Source organism: Stenella coeruleoalba, assembly GCF_951394435.1.
Source record: "Stenella coeruleoalba genome assembly, chromosome: 3".
Taxonomy (NCBI): Eukaryota; Metazoa; Chordata; class Mammalia; order Artiodactyla; family Delphinidae; genus Stenella; species Stenella coeruleoalba.
Genome location: NC_137148.1, coordinates 118,999,409 through 119,015,920, shown reverse-complemented (window position 1 = coordinate 119,015,920; position 16,512 = coordinate 118,999,409). Strand labels below are relative to the sequence as shown.

At 45.2% G+C, this 16,512-nt stretch overlaps 1 protein-coding gene across 2 annotated transcripts in view; it reads right to left on the bottom strand.

Moving 5' to 3' along the window:
- Window positions 1-16,512, bottom strand: part of ARHGAP26 (Rho GTPase activating protein 26) — a 479,421-nt gene that overhangs the window by 363,183 nt on the left and 99,726 nt on the right. For both annotated transcript variants that reach the window (XM_079916182.1, XM_079916183.1), the window contains exon 2: window positions 175-270. In XM_079916182.1, the coding sequence (XP_079772308.1) occupies window positions 175-270 (96 nt within the window). The remainder of the gene's footprint in view (window positions 1-174; window positions 271-16,512) is intronic.

Here is a 16,512-nt window from a genome sequence, read left to right as displayed (position 1 = left end):
TGGAGAGCCCCGGGCCCTGACCTTCACTCAACTCTGCCCGCTCCACTCTTAATACTGACTTCTTAATTTACAACACTTACATACTCCCTATTCCAGGGGAAAGACTCAGGGAGGACACTGAAAGCTGTGGTACACAGTGGACTTTTTAAACTCTTGCATGTGGTTATAACTTACCTATGCACATTTCATCATCTGTTTCTGCATCTCCTATGCACTGAAACTTAAATTCATTTAAGGAATCTGCAAATTTCCGCTTCGCTGAAGACAAATCTAGCAAAAAAGAAAAAAAAGAGTAAAAAATACGAATTACTGAAATAAACCTGCTTTCACGTTTCCTGCACTTTTTAGTCCTTTTACTAATACAGCAGCTAGCAGATATGTTCCTGAGTCCATCTCAGAGCACAAAAGAATGTAAATTCAACAGAGTGAATACTTGTTTATAACATGAAGTAATTCAGAAGTTAGTATTTTTGCTACATTTGCTTTAACAAGTCTGGTCCTCACTCTCTAACTCCTCAGGCTACGCATCGAGTCCTGCCGCCTCCAGCTGACACCCGTGGGGGTCAGCGAAGCTGCCCTCACTCATATGAGACTCAACAATACCTCCAGCCCAGTGCCACGCACAAGGGAGCTGGCACAAAGGGCTTGGAACTTCACAGGAGCAACCAGACCACCCCTTCCGACTCAAGGACGCGGGAGGCCCGAGTTCTCAGAACCCTCTGGGCTCCACTCAAAGCGGAGCAGCCGCCAACCTGACGAATCTCCACCTGAACCAGTTTCCTGGGTCACCTCGTTCCACCGCTGCCCCGAGAACAAAGCCCTGGCACTGTTCTGAGTTGGGGTGAAAACACACCCCACACATGGTATCTATAAAGAAACCTCCTGGAGGCCCTTGTCAAATTTAAAAAATAAGCTTTCATTTAAGACAGTAATAAAAGCCAATGATCCTTCCTGAACCCTCAGCTTCTGTTAAGGGTATAAACCACCGAGGCACCTTTAAGTGGCCTGACAGACAAGGCTGCTAGGCACAAACATGCTAACTTAATTCCACGTGCAGCCTTCCTGCAGATGAGGCTAATCATTCAAATTACCCTCGGACATGTTTCCCTCACTGAAGGGGAAATGGCATTATGTTCCAATTCCCAGAGGAGGGAAAGATGAGGCATAACCGGCAACGAGGTCTGGCTTCAATAAGGTGCTGGGGGGAGCGAAGGGTGGGGATTCTGGCTTCCCAGATCAACAGAGCCTCTTGGAATATAAGCATCCACGATCCTCAGCCCTTCTCTTCAGCTCTTAGATTTGTCCCTCGAGGTTAGGGGTCACGGTTTTTCCATCTGCTGGTTTGTCTGTTTCCTCTCCAGGTACCTGGCACTGCACCCTGCTCAGTACATGATGAATAACGCGCGTGTATGGAGGAGGGGGCTGGGGGACTGTACACAAATCCAGCTGCCAGTGTTGAGTTCTCCGATCCCAGTGTCCATTCCAAGCAACGGTGCCAGTGGAAGAGCCAGGCAGGGCCATCCTGCTGTTCTCAGGTCTGAGGCTCCGACCACCGTATGGATACCAGGGGCTCCTGCTCCGGGACCACCCTCCCAACCTGAGCTCGGGTGACGCGGGTCCCCAGCTAGCCGTGGCTTGTGCAAGGAAGGCCCTCTGCTCGCTCGACACCAGAAGAGGAAGGCACTTGGAGTGGAGGAGAACACAGGAGCCAACGGCCAGCAGTCTCTGGTCTCTCCCTGGTTCGGTCAATTTAATGGAATGGTTCTTGGCCAGAAGTCCAAAGATGCCGACAGGGGAATCAGGCATCTCTTAAGACTGGCCAACCCAGGCTGAGGAGATCCCCAAGAACACACATCAGTCCCTGGCAAGTCAAGAAAGAAACAGATGCATCTGAAAGTCAGAACACTGTGGGGAGGAAGGACAGGGGCGGCCACAGGCAGGCAGGAAGAAAATGAGGGAGAATAATCTTTCCCAGACAAAGACAAAGCCCTCCGAGAGGCCCCACGTGTGGGCTGCATGGTACTTAGTCTTGGGCAGGTGGTACTCAGTCTTGGCTTTGTCAGAATGTTCCCCTGATCAGAACTCACAGAGAAAGGCCTGAGCAAAGAGTAAGAACAGGACTGCTTCTCTATCCGTTCAGCAACCCCCCTGTGCCTCCCCAATAGGGCAAGCAGGACTCAAGCTGGACCCTCTTCTCAACAAAGTGGAAAAAGAGAGAGAAGTCAGCCAGGCTTGGGAAAGTTCCCGGCACACACCTGAAAAGCCATGCTGCCAGGGGCAGCTGCCAGGAAGGATCAAGGAGTGGCCCATAATGCACGGCGGGGCCTCTGTGGGGCCTTCCACAGCAGGCCCACTGAACCGGGGGCAGGCCCGTTAGCGTACAACCAGAAGGTAACCTGATTCCCTGTGCGGTGGCACACAGCACACCCCGAGAAGCGCTGTGGGCCCCACGAAGCCGAAAAAGAGGCCAGTGCCCTGGATGGGAGATTAGGTAACGAGTCCTGGTATGGAGTCAATACTGGGCTGTGGGCCCAGGAGGACAGCTGGGTAGAGTGAGAAGCCCAGTTACTGGAATCTGAAAAGGAACTCACTATGGGCTTGAACGACACATGCCAGACACAGCACTCTCTGGGTAAAGGTACAGTGGACACCTGCTGTTTCCTTATTCAGCATTACTCCCCGAACTTAGGAACATCATCTCCAGCTTGCTTTGGAGAACCTCCCTTCTCCACTTGTGTTACATGGGGTCCTGGTTCTACACTGGTCAACCCCTTCCCCAGCCCCTTGCCCTCACCCCAACCTCCACTGGCCCCTGGGTTCGAGTTGCAGCTCCAACATTTACCAGCTATGGAGCTAATCCTGGGTTAGTCATAAAGTCTCTGTCAACTCACCTCACAGAAGTTGTCACCCTCTGAGTGAGGAGACCCACCGAAGCTGCGGGGCTGCCAGGATAGCCAGCAAGACACATGGGGGAAGCACTCTGTACACTGTCAGCTTCAGTTCTGTTCAAGGATGGGCTACTCTTCCTTAATGCATTAGTCCTCCCGTAACAGGACCCAGGGAAGGGAAGCATGATTACTGGTACTGAGAGCTCAGAGAAGTTAAAGGACTGACAGAAGAGCACACAACCTCTAAGAAGTAGATCTGCAACTCGATCGAGTCCTCTGAACTGAGGTCCCTGTGGGCACACCATGCTGCCTCACCCCATTCAGATCAACTCCTCTCCATTACTTGGGACAACAGAGAGGACATCCAAAAGAGAACACCCAAGAGCCACTGCCTCTTGGCTACTGCCACCCAGTAAGAGTGCTGGCATCCTACGCAGGTGATCATGTTGGATATGCAGCTGCACAGAGACTTCTTCCTGGAGCCTTTCACTCCGATGCTCACAGGAATCTCACATGCACATTCCAGTAAGAGGAGAGGAGAAGGCGGGGAGGCTGGCGCTGGGTGCATGCCAAGCTCCGTGGCCCCCTGCTCACATAACCCCACTGTTTCATGTTCAGGCAGTGCAAGACACAGCGAGCAGCCAAGCAGAGGCAATAATATTTACTTTGCAGAAACATCTGTTGCTAGAAAGGCAGAATGCTGGCCAGAGTGGGGAGAAGGCGTGACTGGCAGCCTCTGGGGAGGACAAGGATCTGCTTTACACAGTTAAGGAAGCTCTGCCGCTGAGTGAGGAGACCAGGCGGGTCGGGATGTGGAAGCAGCTGGAAGTCTGGGCCCTGACGGGCTGCTCCTAAAGCTGCCTGCTCACTGGGGGACCAGAGAAGGGTGCCCTTCTCTTCCTGGAGATGCCATGCTCTGCCACAGCAGACACTAATTCTGCAGAGTTTAAGAGAGTAAGCCAAGCATAAACCTTTCTTTCACCAAAACAGCTGGTTTATCCTAATTTTTGTTTTGTTTTGTTTTTTTTGCGGTACGCGGGCCTCTCACCGCTGTGGCCTCTCCCGTTGCGGAGCACAGGCTCCGGACGCGCAGGCTGAGCGGCCATGGCTCACGGGCCCAGCCGCTCCGCAGCATGTGGGATCCTCCCGGATCGGGGCACGAACCCGTGTCCCCTGCATCGGCAGGCGGACTCTCGACCACTGCGCCACCAGGGAAGCCCTATCCTAATTTTTTAAGTTAGAATATACCTTGATTTACACAAGCTTTACCAGTAATAGCACCAGTCAAGCCACTTCCTTTTTTTCCTTTGGTAAAACTTAACACACATGTGCACAAACACACAGGCTCGTGAACACGCATATAATGAAGGACTCAAGGTAACCTTACAATTATATTTATTTTCAGTGCATCTGACCTCCAAAGTAACCAAGATCGGGTATAACGACCCTTAAAACGTTTTGCTACTCTGTCACATGTTCCTGGACTTATAAACTGATTACAGTTAATAAAGACCAACTGCCGAAAGAAGCACTTGAAACAGGATTGGCCTCCTGGCTGCTTAAAACACAAGAACACCAAAGTCCCTAGGCCTTGTTAATGTCTCCCTTCTCTGAAAGCCAAATTACACTTACACTCTGTGCCCCATCACCCTGCATTTAGAATGACTCTGGAACTAATGAGTGGTTTTGTATCACAATGCACAATGAGTGCCTAGGACAGGGCTGAACAAGGTAGCCCTCAAAGCCTGTTGCATCCATCTGATTGGCCACAGCAACACAACCTGGCTTGTCTGGAGTGTCTGAGATTCCCCAGATGAGAGGACCCATGATGAGAGCTGAGAGGTGGACATGAGCCCGAGAGGTTACAGCTTTTCCCCACAAGCCCCATTCCCAGGTAAAACTCAACACACTCAAAATGAAATTCTCTCTCCCCTCCTACCGGCTCCCCAGAGAGCCAACCAAGGGCCCCTTCCTATGTCCTTCATTGGGCAAAGGGCACCATCATTCATCCTGCCACACAAGTCAGAGTCAGACACCCATGCATCGTCCTTGACGGCAACGGTGTCCTTCCCAAGTCTGTCCATTTTGCCTCCTAAGTATCTCGGTTCTGCACACTCCATCACTACCAGCAACCCCTAAACCAAATACCCCCATTGCCTGGATAACTGCAGTTGCCCCTCCCTGGTCTCCTCACATCCACTTTTGCCCCTCCGGCAGTTCTCCACCCAATCGTGTCGGCTCCAGCAGTGAACCCTGCGACGGTTTCCCAGAGCTCTAAGAACAAAGACCAAAGTCCCTTCCAAGGCCTGAGAGGTCCTGCAGGGTCTGGGCCACCACCTCCCAGTGGGCTCTAGAAACCCTGGCCTCTGCCAGTTCCTGGAACGGGCCCAACTCCTGCCTGCAGCCCTCAGCTCAACAATTCCTTCCTCCAGGAAGCCCTCCCTGACTCGTCTAATCAGACCAAACCCTGCCCCAATTTCACTCCCAGAATCCTATGTACCTCTTCTTCACAGCAATTTTATATCACTCAGGTAATTATCTGATTAGTATCTCCCTGACTTGTAAGTTCCATAAGGGTGAGGACTGTGTCCCTTCATGCTCACCACTGTATCCTCAGATCATGTATCCTCAGAACCTAGCACAGTGCCTGACTGAGAGTGGGTGTCACAGAAAGAACAAAGGGAGAGAGGAAGTCAGGCACTCCACTAGTTCATCACACTCAAAGGTGAAATTCCCGATTTTATGCTTGATGAGTGAAAAAAAGCAGATTAGGTACATTAGGTGAAACTTTCCAACTTATGTAAGTCTGGTTGGAGCTTACATATGTAAGAATGTGCTTACTGTTAACATACACCCACCTGCCCTGATGCTGTCCATTGAGGAAGATTCCCACGGAGCTGAAGAAAGAGCTGGCAGCGTGCACGTAAAGTAAAACCTTCTCTACACCAAGTGACCAGGGAAAATGAGCTACAAACACGTCAACTGTTGGGCACAGCTAAGTGTCCCCTTTCAGCCCCAGCACATCCCCAAGCCTGGAGCTAAAACAGATGAAAGAAGCGTTCCCAGTTGACTCTTCTCTCTTTCCCCGTATCTGGGCAAGCTGAGAACACATCCTACCAAAACCTGTGCTTGGAGAGAGGCATTTCCCCAGGTCTGCATGTGGCATTTTAAACTGAGTAACTGTAAGAAAAGCAAGCGACGTCCCCTTGTTAAATGCCTGAACCCTACATTATATAAGCAAAAAGAAACAGACCATGTTCAAATCTTACAATACTAACATTTGTCTTGTTTCTCTGATGTGCAGCCTTGCCTGTGGCCTCTAGATGGCGAGCAGCTGTATCAGAGAAGGTGTGCCAAGACTCAAGGAGAAACAACAGGGCCAACCTTCAACCTGTCCCACTGATGAAGACACCCACTGGAGAAGCAAATGTCCAGTGGACATTTGTCAATCAGCAATGGAGGGAGGGGCCCTGGCCTCCACGGGGGAAGAAGTGTCCTAATACATTCCAAGAAGCTGTGTTGATCTTATCCATTCAAGCCTGAGACATGGAGGAGAAGGGATGAAGTCACCACCGAAGTGCCTCTCGCATTCTTTCAAATCTGGCTGGAGGAGACTCGGAAAACCTCTCATCTCTCCAAAGGGTGATATGCCCACCAACCACAACAGCCACGGCACGTCACATAAAGTCCATTCTGATTACACATCTGCGTGCTTTCCCTAAGGCCATTTCCCCTAGAACTTCATTTCCTAAATGAGGCCATAGCCAGCACTGACTCCGGAGAATCTGTTTTTTCAACCAGAGCACTAAGGGTAATTAAATTTTCAGAGTTGATTTTTAAAATGAAATCAAATAGAGAACAAAGAAAGGTGTGTCATCCTTTTCCGGATGAGGTTTCTGATTCTATTTGCATGAAAACATCCTTCAAGAATATGGGAGACCAAACCCACCTTAATCTATATCAAAATAACTTTAAATATATTATGCATTAGTTTATTGGATACTTACTGTGTAATATGTACCTACTAAGCAATTTAAATCATTTTGTCCCTACAACCATCGTACTGAGCACGTATTATTACTTCCATTTTGCAGACCAGTAAACAGACTCAGAGAGGTTAAATAACCTGTCACAGCCACACAGTTAATAACCGGTAGTTTAAGAAACCTGGTCTCTCTGATCCCCAAACTCTTAACTATTACACCATATTGTCTAATTTACTCAAATATTTGAGAATCTAATATCAGTGTGCTCAAAGGAATAAAAAGATGACATGTACACATTCCATATCCTGGAGGAGAATACAATTTAGAAGGGTCGATCTGTGTATACAAAGATAAATTTAAGCAGTGCATGTTAAGGCAATCTGAGAATTAAAAGAAAAAAAAATAGCCACAGAAGTGTAAGAGGGATACTATTTCAGCTGGGGCCACTGAAGGAGGCTTCCCAGAAAAAAAAGAATAGGAAGTGGCATTTGAAGTGCACCTTAAAAGTTCAGTAGTATTTGGATATCTAGAAATGGGAGGAGGTGCAGGGCAGGGAGGCAGGGATGGGAAGGTATTCTAAAAGCAGGAATGGGAAGCAAAGAGATGCAAAAGGAGAGGACCTACCCAGAAATAGCAGGAAGCCCAGCTTGATGGATAGGAGATAAGACTGGGAAGAGAAGTTAAAAGGAACTGAATGCCAAGCTAACGAATTTGAACTTCATCCCCAAGGAAATGGAAACCAGATTTTTATGCAGAAGAGAGACTAGATCAACTTAAACACTGATTAAGCCTTTCACTAAGGAGCTAGCCCAGAACTTAGTTTGGGAACTTCTACTCTGACTTTCTATCCCACTTCACCCAAGAACACACAACCACAGTCAAGGGGCTTTCTCCCTGTGGGATGACACCTCTCAACCTGGACGATGGTGCTCACCACTCCGCCTGGAGATAAGCAGAGCATGAGGGATTCAAAGAAACTCTGCTCCCTACCAAAAAGTCCAAGTTCAGGTCCAGTTATGAGTGATCAATAGCATCATCACGGTATATACATAATTACAGCTGACCCTTGAACAACACAGGTGTCAATCACATATAACTTATAGTTGGCCCTCCATATTCACAGTTCTTCCACATCTGCAGATTCAACCAACCACAGACCACGTAGTACTGTAGTATTTACAACGGAAAAATATCCACATATAAGTGGACCCACCCAGCTCAAACCCACGTTGTTTAAGGGTCAACTGTATATACAAATGATGTATACAAAGACATTTGTATTTCCCAAGTGCTATATCAGCTTTTCCTCATAAGAATATTGAGAGTTTAAGTGATTACATTTGATCTTCTATAGATAAGGAAATCAAGGACTAGCTGAATGACAGTGCATGTCACATAGTAGGTGCTTAATGAATATTTGCTAATCAATGATCATTATGTTAAGTGAGTCAGCATCAGACCTACAATGTATAAAAATTAATAAAAATTAATAAACTCTAATTAAAATAGTGTCAGGAGGCCAGAAGGGCAAGCTCTCATGCCCTACAAAGTTAGTGCTCAGGAGGAAAAAGACTTCCTCTTCTTGCCTGGCAAGAACTTAGCCAATGAGAGACTGTCACAAGTCAGCCAATGAAAAGCCACTATACTTTGAACTCTCCATTCCTCCAGTGGATTCTTTGTTTACTACAGCCCTCCCAGCTTCCTTCTCCCCTCTTTGAAAGGGTTCTCCTCTCTTTGCTGGGCAGGGACTCACATGTGGCTCACCATGATTGTAGACCCCAAAAGGAAAATCTTTGTTGATTCCAAATAAACCCACTTTGTACTAGAGAAATAACTGGCAGTCTATTTGTTTGAGGTCAAGATTTTGGTGGCCCGAATGGGGATCCAGAGAAGACCCCCAATGACTCCAAGGCTCGGGAGCAAACAGGTGTGACACCCACTTCAAGCCCATTATCGCTCACTGCTTTTCTCACCAACCCTGGGGTTTGAGGGTAAGTTTTTCTCCCTCTCTCCAAATCCAAGCTTCTGCCCTCTCTGCATTTTGAACCTCTGCAGGTCTTATTTGGGATCTATTTTTAAGACTCTGTCCTTTCTGGTTAAGGCCTTGTTCTATATTCAAGCACTCACCTGGCACTTCAGCCTGATTTTTGAAGTCAGGCTGTTCCAATTCAAACTGTGCTAGCCTTCAGTCCATTCCTTTTGGAATAGGGGCTGTTTCATTGGAACTGTGCCACTTCAGCCTTGGGCCTGATTCCTTTTGAAGTAGGGGCTGGGGCTGTTGTACTGGAACTGTGCTGTTAAGCCTTTGGCCTAACTCCTTGGGGACTGAACTGCTCTAGTGGAACTGTGCTGTTATATCTTTGGCCTGACTCCTTCAGAATTAGGCTGTGTCATTAGAGCTGTGCTGTGCAGCCTTCAGCCCAACTCTTTCAGGACCAGATTGTTCCCTTAGCACTGGCTGGTATTCGGCCTGAAGTCTATTTGAGCTGTTTAGGCTGTTTGAAAATTACTCTCTGCTCAAGAGAAAAACCTCTGAGAGATGGGAACCCAGTTACGTGACTATTTTGAGGGCACTCCCCACATCGGGATTCCAGCCAGTTTTGTTTAAATACCACAATCCTTCCTCAGGCGCATTTCTAACTAAATGGACCTACCTAACCAAAGGCAATTTAGAATATCAAAGCCATTATGGGGAACTTTTGAAATCCCCAAACTTTTCTTAAAACCGAATTGGACAACCACAGCTCAAAAATTTCCAAAACTGAATGAAATGCCTATTTTGATTGGTATTTTGAGGCTTCTAAACATTATCAGAAGCCTAAAATTGCCTTTCTGCAAAATAAGATCTTAAGATTAACTGAGACAAACAAATGATTAAAGAAAGATAAAGTGGCTTCTGAAGCCTCCAGCTCCTCTTCCCGGGTTCCTTTGTCCCAGGCTCTGCCTCTGGTGCCATCTTCTTCCTTTCCTTCTCTGCCACCTACACCTCTATACCCTCAATTCCCCCATACTAGTAAGTCTCTGGTCGAACTTCCCTTTACTCCTGAAACTCTTCCCACCCCCTTTTCCTCTAAACCTATCAGAACCTGATCCTCTAATTAAGTTTTCTGAGGATCCAGAGGCCAAACACTTAATTTCTTATATTCCCTGGACTAAAGTTGAACTGCAAACCACAGTCAAAGATTTTCCCAAAGTAACCAAAAATCCTCACAAATTTGCTGGGGAATTTAATATAGCCATTCAAGTTTATCAACCTTATTGCTCTGACTTATATCTGTTAGTCATATGCTTGTAGGTGAAGGCCAGGCCCAGCACTGGATGAAAACTGCTAATAGGGAAAATCCTGAAGGTCCCTAGAATTACAACTGGGAAACCAGCCCACTCACTGACTTACTGTATTAACAGACTCAGGCAATCACTAGGCAACTTCATCAGGCAATTCCTAGGGCTTTTCCAAAGTCTGTTGATCAAAACAAAATTCAGGCATTCAAACAAACTCTGATGAACCTGTTCATAAGTATTACAACTGACTTCAGATTATTTTTAAAAGAAATTCTGGTCTTCCTTCAGATGTTGATTCCATTCACACAGCTCTTAACTCTATGTTTATTAATGGGCTAAACTGGGACCTTTCCCTTCTAGTAAAAAGGACCAGGATGGAATCCACTCCAGATTTAGTTAATCTGGCAAACCAGCTCTCTCACACTGTGGATGAATCACCTAAAAGGAAGACTGCTATAATTCTTAATCTTCAACTACAGCAAATGAAGGCCCCAAAATGAAACCAAAACCCTCCTAGTTTCTGCTATTACTGTAAAGAGCCAGGATATTGGAAAAGAGATTACTACAAATTTAAGCACTTCAGGTACCTTCAGCTCTCTAACCAGCCTTTCCAACGTCCTCCCAATTCTCAATGGCGGGGCTGCAACGAACTATAGAGGCTCTTCCCAACCCTCCTTCTTAATCGGCTGGGAGAAATATTTCTCCAGATTATGGATGAATCTCTTCCAGTCCTGACATTGGAGCCACACTCTCAGTGCTCAACCCCACTATGACAAAACAGCCCCAGCCTCAGGATACTAAATGAGTTCAAATAGTGAGGATCTCTAATGAACCTCAAAAGGTTCCTGTCTCTGAACCTACTCCCTTTTGTGTAGGCTCTTTGAGAGATAACCCCCTTTCCTCTGTAGTTCCTCTGCCCCATCCATTTATTAGGCTTAGACTTCTTAGAAAAGTACCATGCTGAAATTTCTTTCTCCTAAAAGGGGAAAATAACTCTAGAAGTTGACAGTAGTCATCAAAGCAGCCAGCCAGGTGAATTAAATGACCCTTTGACATCTTATATTTGCTCCATTTCTGATGATACTAGAGCTGATTCTGGAAACACTGATCATTTGTCCCTATTGAATCAGCTACCAACCTTCTTAAGGGCAAAATCTCCAACTGATATTGTCAAAATTCATAGCGCACCTCGCATCAAGATTCAAACAGATCCCTCAAAACCTCTCCCCAGAATTAATCAATACCCTATAAGAAGCTCTTCAAGGTACAAAGCCCATATAGAAGACTACAAGTCTCAAGGCCTCATTATCCCTTGCACTAGGCACTATTTCCTGTAATACTCTTATTTTTATGGTAAGAAGATCTAAGGGCCGAGGGTAGAGGTTTGTCCAGGACCCCTGATCAAGAAACAACATTATCCCTCGACACCTTGCTGTTCTTAACCCTCATACATTACTAACATCCACGCCCATGAAAGCAAATTCTTTACTGATGAATTGATGAATGCAGGGCATTCTTTAGTATTCCAGTTGAAGTTAGCCAGCACCTCTTTGCCTTCAATTGGGAAGAAAAAAACAATTCATCTGAACAGTAATGCCTCAGAAATTTATTTCTCACAAATCCTGAAGGCTGATTTGGATGATAAAAAGTTCTCTGGAAGTTCTACTTTGTTGCTATACGTTGAGGATTTACTTCTTTGTTCTTCTTCTCGAGCCTCCTCACTGGAAGGTAACATACACTTGCTAAAGCTTTTACCCTTAAAGGGACATAAGGTCACCAAGAAAAAACTGCAGTTTGCCAAAACCCAGGTTCAATGTTTAAGGTATCTGGTATCAGAACAAAGGCTACACCTAGATCCAGATAGCCTTCACAGTGTCTTAAGTTCCCCAAAACCCAAAACTAAGCAACCAGCTGTGAGGTTTTCTCAGGCTAGTTGGTTATTACTGAAACTGGATTCCAAATTTCTCTCTTATGGCCAAACTTCTGTGTGTTTTACTGAAGAACAACCACCCTGACCTAATTTTATGGGAAGAACCAGACAACACAGCCTTTTAAAGGCTTAAAGGAGAATTTAGTGAACCCACTTGCCCTTGGGCATCCCATTTATCAGATTCCCCTTTTCCTTTCTGTATAGGGAAATGAACGGAAGGGAACATCCTTGGGGTACGCACCCAAAAACATGGGGACCACCATCGACCAGATAGCATTACAGCCAGCAAATGGGCGCTACGGCACAGGGGAAACCCTCTTGCCTTAGACCCATTACTGGCATTGCCCTTTTGGTTAAGGCCAACAAGAAAATCATTGTAGGATCCCCTTTAAACATTTTTGTACCTCATGCAGTAGAAGCCCTCCTGAATTTTCATCACACTCAACATTTCTGTCAGCCACCTCACCTCCTATGAAGTCCTTGTGTTAACTGCTCCTCACTTATTACATTATGATACACTTCACCTAGCTACTCTTCTCCCCTATGTCACCAAAAAAGTCCCTCACAACTGCTCAATGCTGAGAGATCACCTCCTGACTCTTCGTGACGACCTGTAGTAAATTCCTTTGGGTAAGGTTAACTTCTCATGGTTCACTGATGCTTCTTATTTAAAAGATGACAATGCGAACGTTGTGCTGGGTGTGCTATTTCAACTCCTTTTGATATTATTGAGGCAACATCTTTACCTATGGCTACCTCAGCCCAACAGGCTGAATTATACGCTCTTACACAGGCCGATATGTTCGGTAAGGGCAAAACTGCCAGTATTTATACTAATAGTAGATATGCTTTCAGAATAGCTCATGATTTTGGAATGTTGTGGAAGCAACATGGCTTCCTTACTTCCAGGAGAAATAAAATTTTAAATGGCCCCTATGTTCAGGAATTATCAGTTGTGATACTTTAACCCACCACTTTAGTTATTATTAAGATTCCAGGGCATTCTAAACTTGATTCTCTGGAAGCTATGGGAAATCACCTGCTGACATTTCTGCAAAGAATGCTGCCCTTAAAGAAACCAAAAGTAGCCAAACCTCTGTCATAGTCCAAATAAATAGTTCCCCAAATGGTAACTTAGAAAAGCTGGCTAGAGAAGCCTAACAATTGGCCTCAAAAAAGGAAAAACAAGGTTGAAAATTAAACAATCGTTGGTTTGATAAAAAGAGAAAACACTGGTTCATACCAAATAACGACCAGTCCTACTAGAGACTCTAAAATTCCCACTCCTCACCACTGTACATCCATTCAGCCATTGGTCTACTGACAAAATGATAGCATTTGTGAATCAATATTGGTGGGAAACATTAACAAGACTGCAAAAAGTGCCTACCTCACTTGTCCCACTTGTCCAAAGTACAACCTAGGGAAGCCTGGCTACTGCTCTCCAACATTTTAAACTGCCTAATAGATCATTCAAGTCTGGCAAATAGATTTCATACAGCTTCCTCCCTCCTGTTGATATAAATATATTTTAGTCATTGTATGTTTTCATACTGGACTGAATGAAGCCTCTGCCTGCAGACAGGTTACTGCCTCTCCTGTGGCTAAAGTTCTTTTGGAAAAGATTGCCCCTACCTGGGGAACTCCTCTCAACCTTCATAATGATCATGGAACCCACTTTACTGATCAAGTACCTCAACAAGTCTGCACTGTTTGGCTGGTTTTATAACACTTTCACTGAGCTTATCACCCTCAATTCTCTGTTTTAGTTGAATGCACTAATGGCGTCATTAAGACTCAACTGGAAAAATTTGTAGCAGCCCTCCAAATACCTTTGCAAAAAGCACTGCCGTTGACCTTTCTAAATCTGGGATCCACCCCTTCTGAAACTCAAACTTTCACCCTTTGAGAGAGTCGCAAGATGCCCAATGCACTTGGCTCATGCTTCTTTTAACTCACATATGGTAAAAGGACAGTTACTCCAATATTACAAAGGCCTACTTGCTTCTATTAAAAATAACCGTTTTTGGATAACTAATAAGAACCTGCTGTATAAAAATAAATAAATAAAAATTTTAAAAAAAATTTTGGTAGAGCAATCTTCTCACAGTGCACTCTCGGGAGGTGAATACCTTAAGTATCACAACTTGCAACCTGGATGTTTCATTTACTGGAAAAGACACCTCCAGAAAGACTCTCTTCAACTTCACTGGAAAGGACCCTATCAGGTACTACTAACCAACCTTTGTGAAGCTGAAATCCAGGGAACAGACTCTTGTATTCACATAACACACCTAAAGAAAGCAGCAAACCAAACTGGATCTGCACATCATCTGGTGACCTGAATGTAAAGATTCCCCAGAATTGAAGCAGACAATATCTGATGAGACAGCTTTTCCAAGATATCTGGACCAGGCCTGCAGAAAGTTTGTCTGCCAAACCTTTGATGATGACACAATATTTCAGATCTTCAGGTCTCCAATGACTATGATCTTGATAACATACGGACTTTAGATAAAAGTGCCTGAGAGCTCCCCCTCCTACCCCTCCTTATTACTTGGATGTGACCTCAGTAGGTTTCTGTGCACTTTCCCTCCAATGTGGAACACTACACTCAGAAAATTTCCTTCCTTACATTGAGGGACAAAAAGCTGCTAAAACCAGAAAACCTAACTCTTGACCAGTGATGCTTTCAGAGAAGGATCTTGATCAAAAGGGGGAAATGAAAAAATTGATAAACAAAAACCTCAATTAAAATAGAGTTGGGAGGCCAGAAGGGGGAGCTCTCACACCCAACAGTGATAGCAGAGCCCAAAAGGAAGTAGAAAGACTTCCTCTTCTTGTTGGCAAGAACTCATCCTATGAGACACTGTCAAAACTCAGCCAATGAAAAGCCACTATATTTTAAACACTCAATTCCTCCAATGGACTCTTTGTTTACTATAGCCCTTCGAACCTCCTTTTCCCCTATTTAAAAGAGTTCACCTCTCCTTACTGGGCAGGGACTCACATGTGGCTCACCATGGTTGCAGAACCCAAATTGCAATTCTTTGTTGATCCTGAATAAACCCATTTTTGCTGGAAAAATAACTGGCAGTCTATTTGTTTTAGGTCAACAGATGAAAACTCAACCTCTAAAGACTCCAGCCTTAAATGTGAATTGCTCAGCCCTGACACAAAGCAGACTCCAGCCCTAAATGTGAATTGCTCAGCCCTGACACAAAGCAGAACAAGAACACAGAACACTGAGGTACAGGATTCAGAACAATTACATTTACATAATGCCCCGAGACCTTATAAGACAGCAGGTCAGCATAGGAAAAACTCCCTGAAGGAAAAGAGTGATGGTTTGCTTAGTTAAAACAAAGAAATCCATTTTGTGAGGGACTAATCAAGTGAAAGGAATAAAAAAAGGGTATTTCCAGGCCATTCAAGTACAAATGTGTGCGCAAGCACACGCACAGAGCAAAGTCAAGGGCAATTCAGAAGAGTGTGAAGTGCATGGATGCCATGAACAGGGGTTCAAACCCTGGATCTGCCAATTACCAGATGTCTGACTTTGGGCAAATTACTCAACCTTCCCAAACGTTCAGATAACTATGAGGATAATATGTACCTCGTGGGAAGGAAGGAAGAAAGGGAGGGCGGAAGGGAGGGAGGGAGGGAGGAAGGAGAGACAGAGGGGAGAGAGAGAGAGAAAGAGAGAGAGAGAAGGGAGGAAGGAAGGAAGGAAGGAAGGAAGGAAGGAAGGAAGGAAGGAAGGAAGGAAGGAAGGAAGAAAGAGACAAAGAGAGAAAGAGAAAGAAAGAGAAAATAAATTATGAAAGAGCAAAGCACAGGGAAGCCCTTAGATGCTGGTAGCTTAGATGCTCACAGCACAGGCTGAGTGTAAGTTTACTTGCAGGTTAGAGATAACAGAATCGACAAAAGGAGACTCAATTAGAATAAGAGTTAAGAAATTTTTGCCTCACTGATTCACCAAACTAATCAAAGAACCCCATTCTAGTGAACTATGAAAAACACATTTGAGTCCTTAACGGTTTTCCTCACATGCTTAGAAAACCCTAATGCATCTACAAATTAAAATTTTCCTTTCACACACTGCAGATGAAAGCAAAGACAAAAATCCTGGACTAAATAACACTGTTTTTTAACTGATCTATAACTCAAAGCAATATGTGTTTCTTCTTGAGAAGTTTATTAAACTCAAGTGGTACCTTTTAAATGTACTGGGGAAAGAGTGGTATCATCAAACCCTTTATGTCAATTGCCTGGGGAAGGAGGCCAGACCCAGATGAAACAGATAAAAGAGTGAGCGTGCTCACATGACATCAAGCTGAACGGGATTTTCAGGATTCACAGGCCTGAAGTGCCTAGCTAGCTTCCTGAGAAGCTGAAATTTGTGCTTTGCCCCTAAAACAGGCAT